Source organism: Mytilus californianus, unplaced genomic scaffold, assembly GCF_021869535.1.
Source record: "Mytilus californianus isolate M0D057914Y unplaced genomic scaffold, xbMytCali1.0.p SCAF_8, whole genome shotgun sequence".
NCBI lineage: Eukaryota > Metazoa > Mollusca > Bivalvia > Mytilida > Mytilidae > Mytilus > Mytilus californianus.
Genome location: NW_026262734.1, coordinates 71,128,556 through 71,143,128, shown reverse-complemented (window position 1 = coordinate 71,143,128; position 14,573 = coordinate 71,128,556). Strand labels below are relative to the sequence as shown.

Here is a 14,573-nt window from a genome sequence, read left to right as displayed (position 1 = left end):
TCTAGTGATCACAAATATCTCAACACCCCCAAGAAAAACTGAACAGTAAGTGTCCACTTTCAAAGTTGAACTTGACTTGTATAAATATTATGGTCTAGGACATTATGATAAAATTCAAAAAGATTATTTTCATTTGTACTTAAGTATCATTGGAAGACCAAAAAAGACATATTTTAGTGGTATAACTCTTAACTGGTCAATGCCAAAACCATAACAATCTAAATGGACTTGTATTTTATATGGTTCATATCATATTGTTAAAAATTTAAAAAGATATTGTCAAGTGACTTTTTATTATCATCCGAAAACTTAAACTATACCATGTTTTAGAAAATTAGGGCATAACTCTTTCAATCAAAGTGATCAAAATTACTGGTGAAAAGATTGGTAGAGTAGTTTGAAAAAATTATAACTATATTTAGGTATGGTGTTGACAAAAAAACCTTCATATAGCACAATTTCAGACAGTTGCATTTACTGCAGTTCTTTAGAAACATGTTAGTACAAACCCGGTTATAAGTCAAATTCGGTAGGTCATATTCGGGAAAAGGGTGGACGGGATTGTAGTTACGACATTAGAAACATATCTGCTATCATCTGTGAAAGGGATATTTCATAACGTCAACCAACTCATGATGGCGTCCATAAAACGAAGGGATGATTTCAACTTCATCACTTGGAACTCTTGGTTTAATAGCTTCCTTGTGAGCAGCAACCCTCTATCAAGGAAATCATGATACGAAATACAAGCCCTGGAATATCATATCAACTGGGAGTTATATACTCCATATGCAGGCGCTGCTGGAATGTTGCTACATAGAAATGGAAAGTTCACAATTGGGAAGCTGAAATCATCTCTTTATTCGTAAAGTTTTGTTTTCAACCGACCCTCATTGTCAATTTCTAGATTTTAGTCAAGATATGAGGCAGACTTAACTGTATCTGTTGTATCCTTTATCCCAAGTTCGATGGGATAGATGCATTCAACATAGTCACCAAATTTTGAATTATTTAGTGAAAGAACATCATCTATATAGCGGAAATTAAAGTTAAAGGATACTGCTAACTTCTTTTCTTTCTTCCTAAGAAGTTCCTGTATGAAGTCAGCCTCATATGAATAAAGGAACAAGTCGGCAAGAAGAGGGGCACAGTTCGTTCCCATGGGAATGCTGATTGTTTGTTGAAAAACACGTCCTCCAAACTTAACAAATATATTGTCAATCAAGAAATCAAGCATCTTGATAATGTCATTTTCAGAGAATTTTTTGTTGGAATCAGAGTGATTTTTTACAAAGTAGGATTTATCCCTCTGGAAACTTCATAACATAAGGTATCTGCATACAAGATATGAAGCATCCAGGTCTTCTACCTTCTGAAATATAAAGCTTTATACAAATAGTTTATGCCGGATCGTAATACCTATGTCTTTCATGTCGCAGTCGCAGACGAGACCAAAAATTGTCTTTTTTTGTGTGTTTTTTCTTTAATCTAGCTTCTAAATGTAAAATATCAATGTGTTTACAGTACCCTTGTAGCATGTCTATTTGAATGATACCAGAAGAAAGAATACTTAAGAAGATTCTGTTCTGGTTTTACTTTTCATTTTTGAATGTTGACTGCTCCTGACAGTACTATGAGTTAACCTTTCCTTTGAGTACTAAGAGAAAATTTAAGCATACTGTTTTATTCATGCCTCATTATTTGAATTCAATTTCATTGGCCTAGATACAATATAGAAAGAAATATGCTATACATTTATGACATGATCATATCGCCTGTCGGCATAAAATCCACAAAAAGGCAATATGACGGACATCAACATTGCAAATTAATTCAAAGTAGCTGGACCATGAACTAGTGAGCAGGGCCTCAAAATGGTCAACAAACTGAGATGTACAGACAGTAATGTAACATTATAGAAAATATCTTTGTCTATTGTCATATCAAACTAACTTAAGCAGAAAACTTAACATTGAAAATTGGTAATTAATCAAAAGTCACTGAATCATGACCTATGGAGCAGGGAGTCGAAAAAGTTGTACTGATAGTTATGCAACTTTATAGATAATATCGTTGATCTATCACAAGTAGTTCCTATCAAACTAACTTACGCAGAAAACTTAACATTCAAAATTGTTAATTAATTGAAAGTCACTGGATCATAACCTAGGGGGCAGGGGATAAAATAGTCATCAAACTGATATGTACTGATAGTAATGCAAATTCATACAAAATATTAGTGATCTATCACAAGTATTTCTTATCAAACTAACTTAAGGAGAAAACTTAACAATTGTTGACGCCACCGACAACAATGTTGCCAGGAAAGCAATAACTTTTGTCTCGCCTTCAGTGACTTTCATCACAGAAAATACATAAATTAAAATAACAATAACAAGAATGTGTCCATAGTACACGGATGCCCCACTCCCACTATCATTTTCTATGTTCAGTGGACCGTTAAATTCAGGTAAAAACTCTAATTTGGCATTAAAATTGGAAAGATCATATCATAGGGAACATGTGTACTAGGTTTCAAGTTGATTGGACTTCAACTTCATCAAAAACTACCTTGACCAAAAGCTTTAACCTGAAGCGGGACAGACAGACAGACGGACGGACGGACGGACGAACGAACGGACGCACAGACTGTTAATAACTGTTTTGATGATTATAATGCAAATGACTTTAATTCTGTTGATAAACAAGAATGCATGTGTTGTCTGCTTAGCATAACCCCTCATAATTCAATGTATCAGAAATATAAAGCAGGTGTCTGACAGATCCCAACAGCACACACACATTACAACTCATCACTGTTGAACGGCTGACAAAATATAAAGTCATTCTGTTCGTAAGTATCAGAGAAAAGTGTGACAAAAAATTTAAGTTCATTCAACATACTGAAAAATTCAAAGTATCCGCAAACTGGAAGTAGGTATCTTAACATATAAAAAAAAATGAACACATATTTCAACTCATCAATGTCAAGTTGTTGATAAAATATGAAGTCATTGAGTTTTGTAGCTTCTAAGAAAAGGATGAAGAAAATTTGTCTTTGCACAAACAGACAGATGTACAAAGGAACAGACAGACAAGTGATTGCAATATAGCCCAACTTTTAGAGTGGGGGTATAACATGTATTTGACATGCTAAGGAGGGGATGTGAATTTTGAATAACATAAACTATGAAAATGAGGTCAAGGTCATATGAACTCTGCCAGACAGAAGTGTACATCTTACAATCATTCCATGCACCAAATGTGATTGACCTATTGCTAATTATACTATTTGAGAAAGGGACCTAACCACATATCTTAACATTGACCATTAAACCATAAAAACTAAATCAAGGGTCTGATGAACCCTACCAGACAGACATACTCACCATACAATCATTAAATACACCAAATAAAGTTGACATATTGCTTAAAGAATCTGAAAAAGGACATAACCAGGAAAACCTAAGTTGACCAATGAACCAAGAAAAGGAGGACAATGTCAAATGAACCCTTCCAAATGGACATGTACACTTAACAAGCATTCTGAGAGTATTGCATGGCAATACATAGTCCCCATCTTCGCTAGCCAAGGGTTACGATCCACTTCCCTCCTCTCCACCCTTGGCGGATTGAGATAGAATTTCGGAGACACAAGGTAGTGATTTTCATTGGTTGCAGTCGAAACTCACTGCATCCAATCAAAAAGCGCCTATAACATGATCACGTGTAAATGTAGAAAGTGTATGTAAACAATTGCCAAGTGCTTATTGTGCAACAAGTCTTTACATCCCTAAACATACGACTATATTTAGTGACAATTTGAATGTTTTTAATCAACTAATAGAAGTTCCTGTGTATGTTTCTTGCACAAATGCATTAATGTCAACGTATATTTTTCGTTTCCTGCTTTACCAAGTGTGTAGAATCTAGACGCTACTGTGTTTTTACCTCCAAATTGAAGAGTTCAAGTGCTACCATTGGTCAAGAATAATGTATTAGGAATGGGCGTGACTTTAATCTACCGATAGATGGTGCAACATTGTTATCACAAATGCTGGCTTAATCTGCCAAGGGTGGAGAGGAGGGAAGTGGATCGTAACCCTTGGCTAGCGAAGATGCATAGTCCCCTACCGGGTAAAAATTCATTTTACTGGAACAAAATGCTAACTTGTTCTATAACTTGTCATGGTGTAAACAAAAAGTAAATATCATGTCAATATCTTCAAGCAAAACTAAAAGCAGTGTGGAAAACTGATTATATGAGTGAAAAAAACATTAGATATGATTAATAGTTCTCTAAAATTAGATATGATGTAATACAGTGTATATCTATTTTCAAATTATAATCAAATATAATTAATAGTTCCAAATATTTTTTCTTTCATTTTTCACAAACTAATATAGATTTGTAACTTATCTATAAAATGTCAACAACTTTTATCTACACAATGTAATGTATTGAAATATATACATTAATAAAAATAGATTATTATCTAATTAAAGGATTTCTCTTCATAATTTTTTTTATATATATAGCATTCAGAAAATTAGTTTATACTAAATAACAAACAAACCTGCCAAAAAATTCTTCAAATAATTTAACAAAGAATGTAGTTTAAAAAATGAGTTATCTCCCTTTGTACAGAAATATGGGTTAACATAGTACTCTAACATTAGATATGGTCCAGAGTTATGGTCCATAACTCTGGACTAAATCATCAGACCGGAACAAAATTCGAACTTGATCTATAACTTGTCATGATAAAACTATATACCAAATATCAAATCAATATCTTCAAGAACGAAGAAAAAAAGTGTGGAAAGCTGATTTGCCGGACTGACGGATGGATAGACAGACAGATGGACAGACGGACGGAGTGAAAACCTAAAGTCCCCTTCGACTGTAGGGGACTGAAAAGCATTCCATACACAAAATATAGTCAAACTTTTGCTTATATAAAGCACACAAGAAACCGACCTCATTACTAAAACTTAACATTGACAAATTTATCATGAAAATGAGGTCAAGGTCAGATGAAGCAGGCTGGACAGACATGTACACTTTAATATCTACAAATATTATATACACCAAATATAGTTAACCTATTGCTGATAGTGTCTGAGAAACAGACTTAACCACATAATTTTGACCTCTGAACCTTTAAAATGAAGTCAAGGTCAGATGAACTCTTCGACATGGTCATGTACACGATATAATTATTCCATACACCAAATATATTTGACCTATTGATTAATTGGAACAGACTTTGTTGTTATGTGTTTTATATGATTTGTGCAGATCTGCTGAGTCCAGCCCTTTCCTAGTGATTTTTACAGATTGTTCTTATGCAGTGCTGTTATACCACGGTCCAAGGTTGAATACGAACACTGAAGTTATACTTTGATATCACTAACATAAATTTTTTTTAGTAAATTTGAATTTTAAGTCGCATATTTAAATCATACAAACCAAAATCCTGAAAGTATGCAGATTTTTTGTTTCTTTGTAAATATATCTGTTAACTGTAAACACAAATCATTTCCATTTCTGAAATAAACAATATGGACTATAATAACAAATCTCATGATGAAACTAAAATTGAATCACTATTCCTCTGATGTATATGTAATTTCCCAAACGTGCACAGAAGTAATTTTCTTACAATAACATAGTATCCCCAATGTTCCTCCTAAGTGTTTTACCAGATAAATAAACACGATAAATAGGGATTTTACTTATAAAAAATCAGTACTGTTTTCATTAACTTTTGAGTTTGGTTCCGAAGTTAACTGGATCGTGAAATTGATAAACAGTCAACACAGAGCACACACAGCACGTGGAGTACATGACAAATAAGTGAATTAATAGAGCCATGATATTTCATTTTAATTGTCCATGTGTTCACATTGGTTAATTTAACTTTTCCTAACTGTTTTTTTAAGTGTTAAATGATTTGTTGTATTAAATTTGTTCTTTAATGATATAGTTACTGTTAAAGAAGAATCTGCATTTGAAGGAGAACATCGTTTTGATAGAGGGCATAGTTCAAGAAGATTTGGTGCACGCAATCACATAGATAGATCATTTAATCAAAGAAATGCACAATCCAGACTTAATCTAACTATCAATGGCAGCACATCTCGTTGAAGATGTTGTGATTCAAAATATCACTGGTTTAGGGATTGTCCACATAAAACATATGATGTTAAAATGACAGAGGAACAAACAGACACATCTGAAACTGTAAACATAACTCTGATGACAACTTCACAACAAAACATTACACCTCAAGAAATTTTTGTAGCTGAGGCATTTAATGCTGCAGTTGTAGATACAGCATGTACCAAAACAGTTTGCGGGTCTAAATGGTTACATCAATTTTTAGACACTTCTGAAACTGAAGATGAAGAAATAAAAAGCAAGGAAAGTCATACACCTTTCAAATTTGGTGATGGTCAAACAGTGTATTCTTATCAGTCTGTAAAGTTACCTGCCACAATTGGATCTCTAAATTGTTACACAGAAACAGAAGTAGTTGATTGCAAAATACCTCTATTATTGAGCCAAGATTCTTTAAAAAGAGCACAAACAGTTCTTGATCTCCATATTGATAAAGTGACTATGTTTGGAAAACCAGTTGATGTTCATTTCACTTTAAATGGTCAATATTGCATAAACATTAAAGAAAGAAGAAATGGACAAAAAAATACTGCAGTGAGTGAGGAGGAAATCCTGAAGGTTGATTCTGGATTCTCTAAGAAAAGAAAGAAGAGATATTATATTAAAACTGCATAAACAATTTGGTCATGCTTCATCTGAAAAGTTGTTATCCCTATTGAACAGTGCAGGCTCAGTCGACTATGATACGAAGGTAATAGTGAATGATGTTTGCTCAAAATGCATTGTCTGTTTCAAGTTTCAACATCCAAAGCCAGTGGTGGCATTTTCCCATGCAAATGATTTTAACCAAATTGTTGCTATGGATTTACATGAAATTGATCATAATTTCTACTATTTGCACATAATTGACTTGTTTAGCCATTTGAGTGCAGCAGCCATTATCAGGAGAAAAGACTCACAGTTAGTTGTTGACAAATTCATGCAGATATGGGTTAGTGTATATGGTGCTCCTGAAGTTGGAGTATACACTGACAATGGCGGGGAATTCAATTCTAAATTTTTCGTGATATGGCTGTAAATCTAAAATGTCAGTTAAGACCACAGCAGGATACAGTTCCTGGTCAAATGGAATTGTAGAACGACATAATGCAACTCTAACTGAAACATTTAATAAAATCAGAGAAAGTTCAAATCTATCTTGGGAAACTACTATTTGCTGGGCTGTGAATGCCAAAAATAGTCTTGTAAATGTGTATGGATATAATCCTTATCAGATTGTGTTTGGAAGAAATCCTAACTTGCCATCAACACTAGTGAATAAACCTCCAGCTCTTGAAGGAGAAACAATGAGTAAAACAATGAGTAAAACAATGAGAAAACACTTAGTTGGTCTTCACGTGGCAAGGAAAGCATTTGCAGCATCAGAATCCCCAGAGAAAATTAGACGTGCTCTTCGAAAGCAGATTTGTCCTTCAGGTGAAAAATTTTAGAAATGGATTCTTAGAGATAATCAATGGAAAGGACCTGGTACAGTAATTGGACAGGATAATGCTGTGTTTATAAGGTATGGAGGAACTTGTGTAAGAATGCATGAATTTAGGATTTTAAGAGATTTTGATAAACAATGTGAATAATCAAGGGCATGAATCTGGAGAAGGAAGTCAATCAGGAGGTTGAACTGGAAAATGATAATCCTGCAAATCAAATGCATGGAATTACTCTGGATCATGAAGATACTCCATTGAGAGACCAAAGCAATGAACATGCAACTTCTCTAGACGTCAGTAGAAGTGTTGAATCAAAGAGTAATAAGGCTATACTTTTAAACTAGAGGCTCTAAAGAGCCTGTGTCGCTCACCTTGGTATATGTGCATATTAAACAAAGGACACAGATGGATTCATGACAAAATTGTGTTTTGGTGGTGGTGATGTGTTTGTAGATCTTACTTTACTGAACATTCTTGCTGCTTATAATTATCTCTATCTATAATGAACTTGGCCCAGTAGTTACAGTGGAAAATATTTTGTAAAAATTTACAAAAATTTACAAAATTTATGAAAAAATTGTAAAAAATTGACTATAAAGGGCAATAACTCCTTAAGGGATCAATTGACAATTTTGGTCATGTTGACTTATTTGTAGATCTTACTTTGCTGTACATTATTGCTGTTTACAGTTTATCTCTATCTATATATTCAAGATAATAACCAAAAGCTGCAAAATTTTCTTAAAATTACCAATTCAGGGGCAGCAACCCAACAACGTGTTGCCTGATTGGTCTGAAAATTTCAGGGCAGAAAGATCTTGACCTGATAATCAGTTTTACCCTGACAGATTTACTCTAAATGCTTTGGTTTCAGAGATATGAGCCAAAAACTGCATTTTACCCTATGTACTATTTTTAGCCATGTCGGCCATCTTGGTTCGCGGGCGGGGTCATCGGACACATTTTTTAAACAAGATACCCTAATGATGATTGTGGACAAGTTTGGTTAAATTTGTCTTAGTTGTTTCAGAGGAGAAGATTTTTGTAAAAGATTACAAAAATTTACGAAAAATGGTTAAAAATTGACTATAAAGGGCAATAACTCCTTAAGGGGTCAACTGACCATTTTGGTCATGTTGACTTATTTGTAGATCTAACTTTGCTGAACATTATTGCTGTTTACAGTTTATCTCTATCTATAAAAATATTCAAGATAATAACCAAAAACGGCAAAATTTCCTTAAAATTACCAATTCAGGGGCAGCAACCCAACAACAGGTTGTCCGATTCATCTGAAAATTTTCAGGCAGATAGATCTTGACCTGATAAACAATTTTACCCCCGTGTCAAATTTGCTCTAAATGCTTTGGTTTCAGAGATATATGCCAAAATCTACATTTTACCCCTATGTTCTATTTTTAGCCATGGCCGCCATCTTGGTTGGTTGGCCGGGTCACCGGACACATTTTTTAAACTAGATACCCCAATGATGATTGTGGCCAAGTTTGGTCAAATTTGGCCCAGTAGTTTCAGAGGAGAAGATTTTTGTAAAAGTTTACGGACGACGGACGAAGGACGCAGGACGACGGACAACGGACGCAGGACGACGGACGACGGACGCAAAGTGATGAGAAAAGCTCACTAGACCTTTCAGGTCAGGTGAGCTAAAAAAGGGGGTTTCCAACTCCCGGAACCCCCCCCCCTGGATCTGCCACTGGACGGATACGTAAATTCCGTGTATGTTTGCAAAGCATGAATGAGTGTCAGTAGCTCTTTCTACGTTATTTCTTCAAGAAAATATTCGAAATAAACTTGAGATAAAGGTATCAATGACAATTTGAGCATTTTTTGAAGAATTTAGAATGCATAATTAAATTTCACACTTGCGCATGTGCGCATACGTGTACTAGTTCAAACAGAGACATGTCTCTAGTTCAATCAACGTGGTTATGACGATTTTTCAATTTCACTTTTTTAATTTTTTCATCAAATAATATTTATCAATGTATTTCTGATAATTTAAATCTTTTTGACTAATTTAATTAGATGCAAACCGCTGAAATGTAAGAAAATAACTTTGAATAGACTGATCAATGTCCGGTTCAAAATAGTTTACCTGTCACCTGAACAGGTAAATTTCAGCTGTTCGACAACTAATTAGCCTTGATTAATATGAGAAGGTATTCAAGTAGGGGTTGTTTTGATAGTACTTAATGATCATGTCACTTTTATGACCAGAAATGTGTGGCTGTTAAAGGCAAAAAGATCCCGAGTTATGTTAAAATATCCGTCTGTTAAGAAAGCCTTGAAAACTAAAAAGTAGATGACCGTTTCATGCTTTGCCCAGCCGGACTTTTACCGGACATTATACAAATGTCCGGAATATATGACCATTTTGCAAGCCTTGTTTGAGACTGGACTTGTCTATTTACAAATTACAGGAAACCAGATTATTCAGGGTCCGGTTTACCCAGGTTTGACTGTAATCACATTTTCCGCATTAATAAAAACAACCAAAAGACAAACAATGTTCAGGCCAAAATAAATAAATCGTGTGTTCCCTATTTCACCTTCAGGTAGGTAAAACATTTTATTTTACTAAAACATTTTATTCTTTTTTATTTTGTTAACAGCAGAAAAAGGTTCCAAATCAAATCGTTGATGTGCCACATTTGCCAAATTTTTTAATATTTAGAATAGTTCTCAAATCTACAGCCTTTTTAATTTTCAGTTTTTGTTCTGTGAACAAAATATGAAAATAAACTCTTTGTCTTAAATAATATACTAGTCAAATAAATTGCAGATATAAATATGACATGATTTTTTTTCCTATTTTCTTGTCTAAATTGTTATATGGGACCAGCCAGAGGAAATATAAAAAAATAAAAATTGACATGGTGCCGGGGCAGATTCATCTATAAATGAACATGAATCATACACCATGTCTGCCTATAAGGGAAAGCTTCTTTTTCTCTTTCTCGTTACACATTGTCTACTACTCCCCCTGCCCTCATTGGCTCAAAAGTAATTGACAGCCCTTTTTTTTTGCGCCCTGATTACAATTCTGTATAAAATTCAAAAGAGTGTTTGTTACAGCTGGATTGATTCTAGCAGTAAATTGAAGACTATTTATTCTAAAACTGTTTATCAATTCACCGACAGATACAATTTGTCGAACCTAGAACCATTCTAACTTTTAATCCAAAGAAGTTGAGCAAAATATGTCAACTTCGTATTTTTTTTCGTCTATAGGTCCATCATGATGTTTTTCAAAAAGGTTCATCACATCGTAATTATTCGGAATTGATGTCATGTTTTTTGGGTCCATGTGATCACATTTTGCATATTTATAATTAACAACTAATACACTGCACGGTTGTTGACAAGCCTAGCTGCAGAACCTTAGCTCTCATGTCCTTACAATATTTTTTTGACAATTTGGGGATATGTGGTCCACAAAGTTACAAAAAAAAACATCATAAGAACCATAAAAGCTATGGTTCCTCAGCTACAACAAGCCATCCTTGTTTATTTAAAATCTCTGTTCTTGAGATACACTTAACTTATGTGTACCTTTCGTAACTATCAAAAGCTTTGCAGATCAATAGTATTATAAAACGAGTAATTGAATCCAGAAAGACTGAAAAATCCAGATTTTTAAAAAAATTTTTTACATCTTCAATAAAATGTTTAGGTAAAGCTTCGGAAACAGTGGTACGGTCAGGAAACCGGAAACACAATTTATTTACTTTGGCTTGAGTATGCAAAACACAACATTGAAAACTAAAGACAGAGCAACACAAGCCCCACCTAAAACCAAGGGTGATCTCAGGTTCTCCATCGTGTTGCTCATGTAAGAACGATCCAGCCGATAAGTCTAATTCAGTAGATCACATTCGAGGAAAAGAGGATGGGATTGCGGTTAAGACAATTGAGACATATCGGTCATCATCTGTGAAACAGATATTCCATTATCATGATGGAATCCGTAAATTTTTCGAAGGAATGATTTCAACTTCACCACTTGGAACCCTTGGTTTAATAGTTTCCTTGTAAGCAGCAACCCTCTATCAAGAAATCATGATAAGAAATGCAAGCTCTGGAATATCGTATCAGATGGGAGATATATTCTCCATATGCAGGCTCTGCCGGAATGTTGCTACATAGAAATGGAAAGGGTGTAATTGGGAAGCTGAAATCATTTCTTTTGTTGTAAAGCCTAGCTCTCAACAGACCCTCATTGTCAATCACTCGATTAAAGTCAAACTAGAGGCTCTCAAGAGCCTGTGTCGCTCACCTGACTCTACTTTGGTTTTAGAAATCATGTAAAGATAGATAAAAATCATAACAGATACCCAAATAATGATTGAGGCCAAATTATGATTAATATTGGTCCCGTTATTTAATAAAATATCCTGGTGGCCATCTTGAACAGTAAATCGGAAACAAAGTAGCAACACTTGGTCAGCACTTCATCAGGAACATTCATGCCATGTTTGGTTTCATTCCATTCAGTGGTACTCCAAAAGAAGACATTTGTATGTATTTCCCATAGGGTCCTATGTTAAACTAAGCCCTCCCCCCTAGCAGCCATCTTGGATGATGGATCGATTGCAAAGTAACAACACTTGGTCAGCAACTCATAAGGAACATTCATGCCATGTTTGGTTCAATTCCATTCAGTGGTTCTCTAAAAGAAGACAATTGTATGTATTTCCCATAGGGTCCTATGTTAAACTAAGTCCCCCGCTGTCGGCCATCTTGGATGATGGATTGGCTACAAAGTAGCAACACTTGGTCAGCATCACATAAGGAAGATTCATGCCATGTTTGGTTTCATTCCATTCAGTGGTTCTCTAAAAGATGACATTTGTATGTATTTCCCATACTGTCCTTTGTTAAACTAAGTCCCCTGTTGTCGGCCATCTTGGATGATGGACCGACTGCAAAGTAACAACACTTGGTCAGTACCTCATAAGGAACATTCATGCCATGTTTGGTTTCATTCCATTCAGTGGTTCGCTAAAAGAAGACATTTGTATATATTTCCCATAGGTCCTTTGTTAAACTTAGTCCCCTGCTGTCGGCCATCTTGGATGATGGACCGACTGCAAAGTATCAACACTTGGTCAGCACCTCATAAGGAACATTCATGCCATGTTTGGTTTCATTCCATTCAGTGGTTCTCTAAAAGAAGACATTTGTATGTATTTCCCATAGAGTCCTATGTTAAACTAAGTCCCCCGCTGGCGGCCATCTTGGATGATGGATTGGCTACAAAGTAACAACACTTGGTCAGAACCTCATAAGGGACATTCATGCCATATTTGGTTTCATTCCATTCAGTGGTTCTCTAAAGGAAGACATTTGTATGTATTTCCCATAGGGTCCTATGTTAAACTAAGTCCCCTGCTGGCGGCCATCTTGGATGATGGACCGACTGCAAAGTAACAACACTTGGTCAGCATCTCATAAGGAACATTCATGCCATGTTTGGTTCCATTCCATTCAGTGGTTCTCTAAAAGAAGACATTTTTATGTATTTCCCATAGGGTCCTATGTTAAACTGAGTCCCCCGCTGGCGGCCATCTTGGATGATGGATGGGCTACAAAGTAACAACACTTGGTCAGCACCTCATAAGGAACATTCATGCCATGTTTGGTTTTATTCCATTCAGTGGTTCTCTAAAAGAAGACATTTGTATGTATTTCCCATAGGGTCCTATGTTAAACTAAGTTTCCCGATGGCGGCCATCTTGGATGATGGATCGACTACAAAGTAACAACACATGGTCAGCACCTCATAAGGAACATTCATGCCATGTTTGGTTTTATTCCATTCAGTGGTTCTCTAAAAGAAGTCATTTGTATGCATTTCCCATAGGGTCCTATGTTAAACTAAGTCCCCCGCTGGCGGCCATCTTGGATGATGGATCGGCTACAAAGTAACAACACTTGGTCAGCACCTCATAAGGAACATTCATGCCATGTTTGGTTTCTTTCCATTCAGTGGTTCTCTAGAAGAAGTTCAAAATGTAAAAAGTTAACGCCGACGACAGACGACGCTGGACGACGACGGACAACGCCGGACGACGGACGCCAAGTGATGAGAAAAGCTCACTCGGCCCTTCAGGCCAGGTGAGCTTAAAATGAGGCAGACTTAACTTTATCTGTTGTATCCTTTATTTCAAGTTCAATGGGATAGAGGAATTCAACATAGTCACAAAACTTTGAATTATTCAGTGATAGGACATCATTTATACAGCTGAAAGGAAAGTTAAAGGGTAATGCTAGTTTCTTTTCATTCTTTCTAAGAAGCTCCTGTATGAAGTCAGCCTCAAATGAATAAAGGAACAAGTCCCAAAGAAGAGGAGCACAGTTGGTTCTCATGTGAATGCCAATTGTTTGTTGAAAAACATGTCTTCCAAATGTCATAAATATGTTGTCAATCAAGAAATCAAGAATCTTGACAACGTCAGTTTCATAAAAAATTTTGTTTGAATCAGTGATTTTTTACAAAGTATGATTTATTCCTTGAGCTCCCTATGACAAGATACTTGTATCTACGTTTAAAAATGGGTAAAAATGTTCATTCAAGGACAATAACACCTAGAAGGAGTTGACTGATAAATTTGGCCCTGCTGACCTATTTGTAGACCTTATTTTGTAGATCATTTTTTGTTACAGTTACTTTCTAGCTATCTATAATAGTTTTTTAAAAACAAGAGTGCACACGCTGAAATGTTGCCTGTTTTACTGGCAATTGATTTTATGTTGAAAGTCTTAAAGATAAAGGTTTTATTACAAGTATCAAATAAACTTAACATTTTTAAAGATCCATGACAATGAGGTCAAGGTCAAATAAAAACTGTCACACAGACATGTACACCTTACAATTATTCCATACACCAAATATAGTTGACCCATTACTTACGGTAATTGAATAAACTGTTAACACAGAG

At 35.2% G+C, this 14,573-nt stretch overlaps 1 protein-coding gene across 1 annotated transcript in view; it reads right to left on the bottom strand.

Moving 5' to 3' along the window:
- Positions 1-14,573, bottom strand: part of LOC127712845 (uncharacterized) — a 144,284-nt gene that overhangs the window by 73,764 nt on the left and 55,947 nt on the right. Inside the window, exon 5 of the mRNA XM_052219452.1 lies at positions 5,474-5,551. Within this exon, the coding sequence (XP_052075412.1) occupies positions 5,474-5,551 (78 nt within the window). The remainder of the gene's footprint in view (positions 1-5,473; positions 5,552-14,573) is intronic.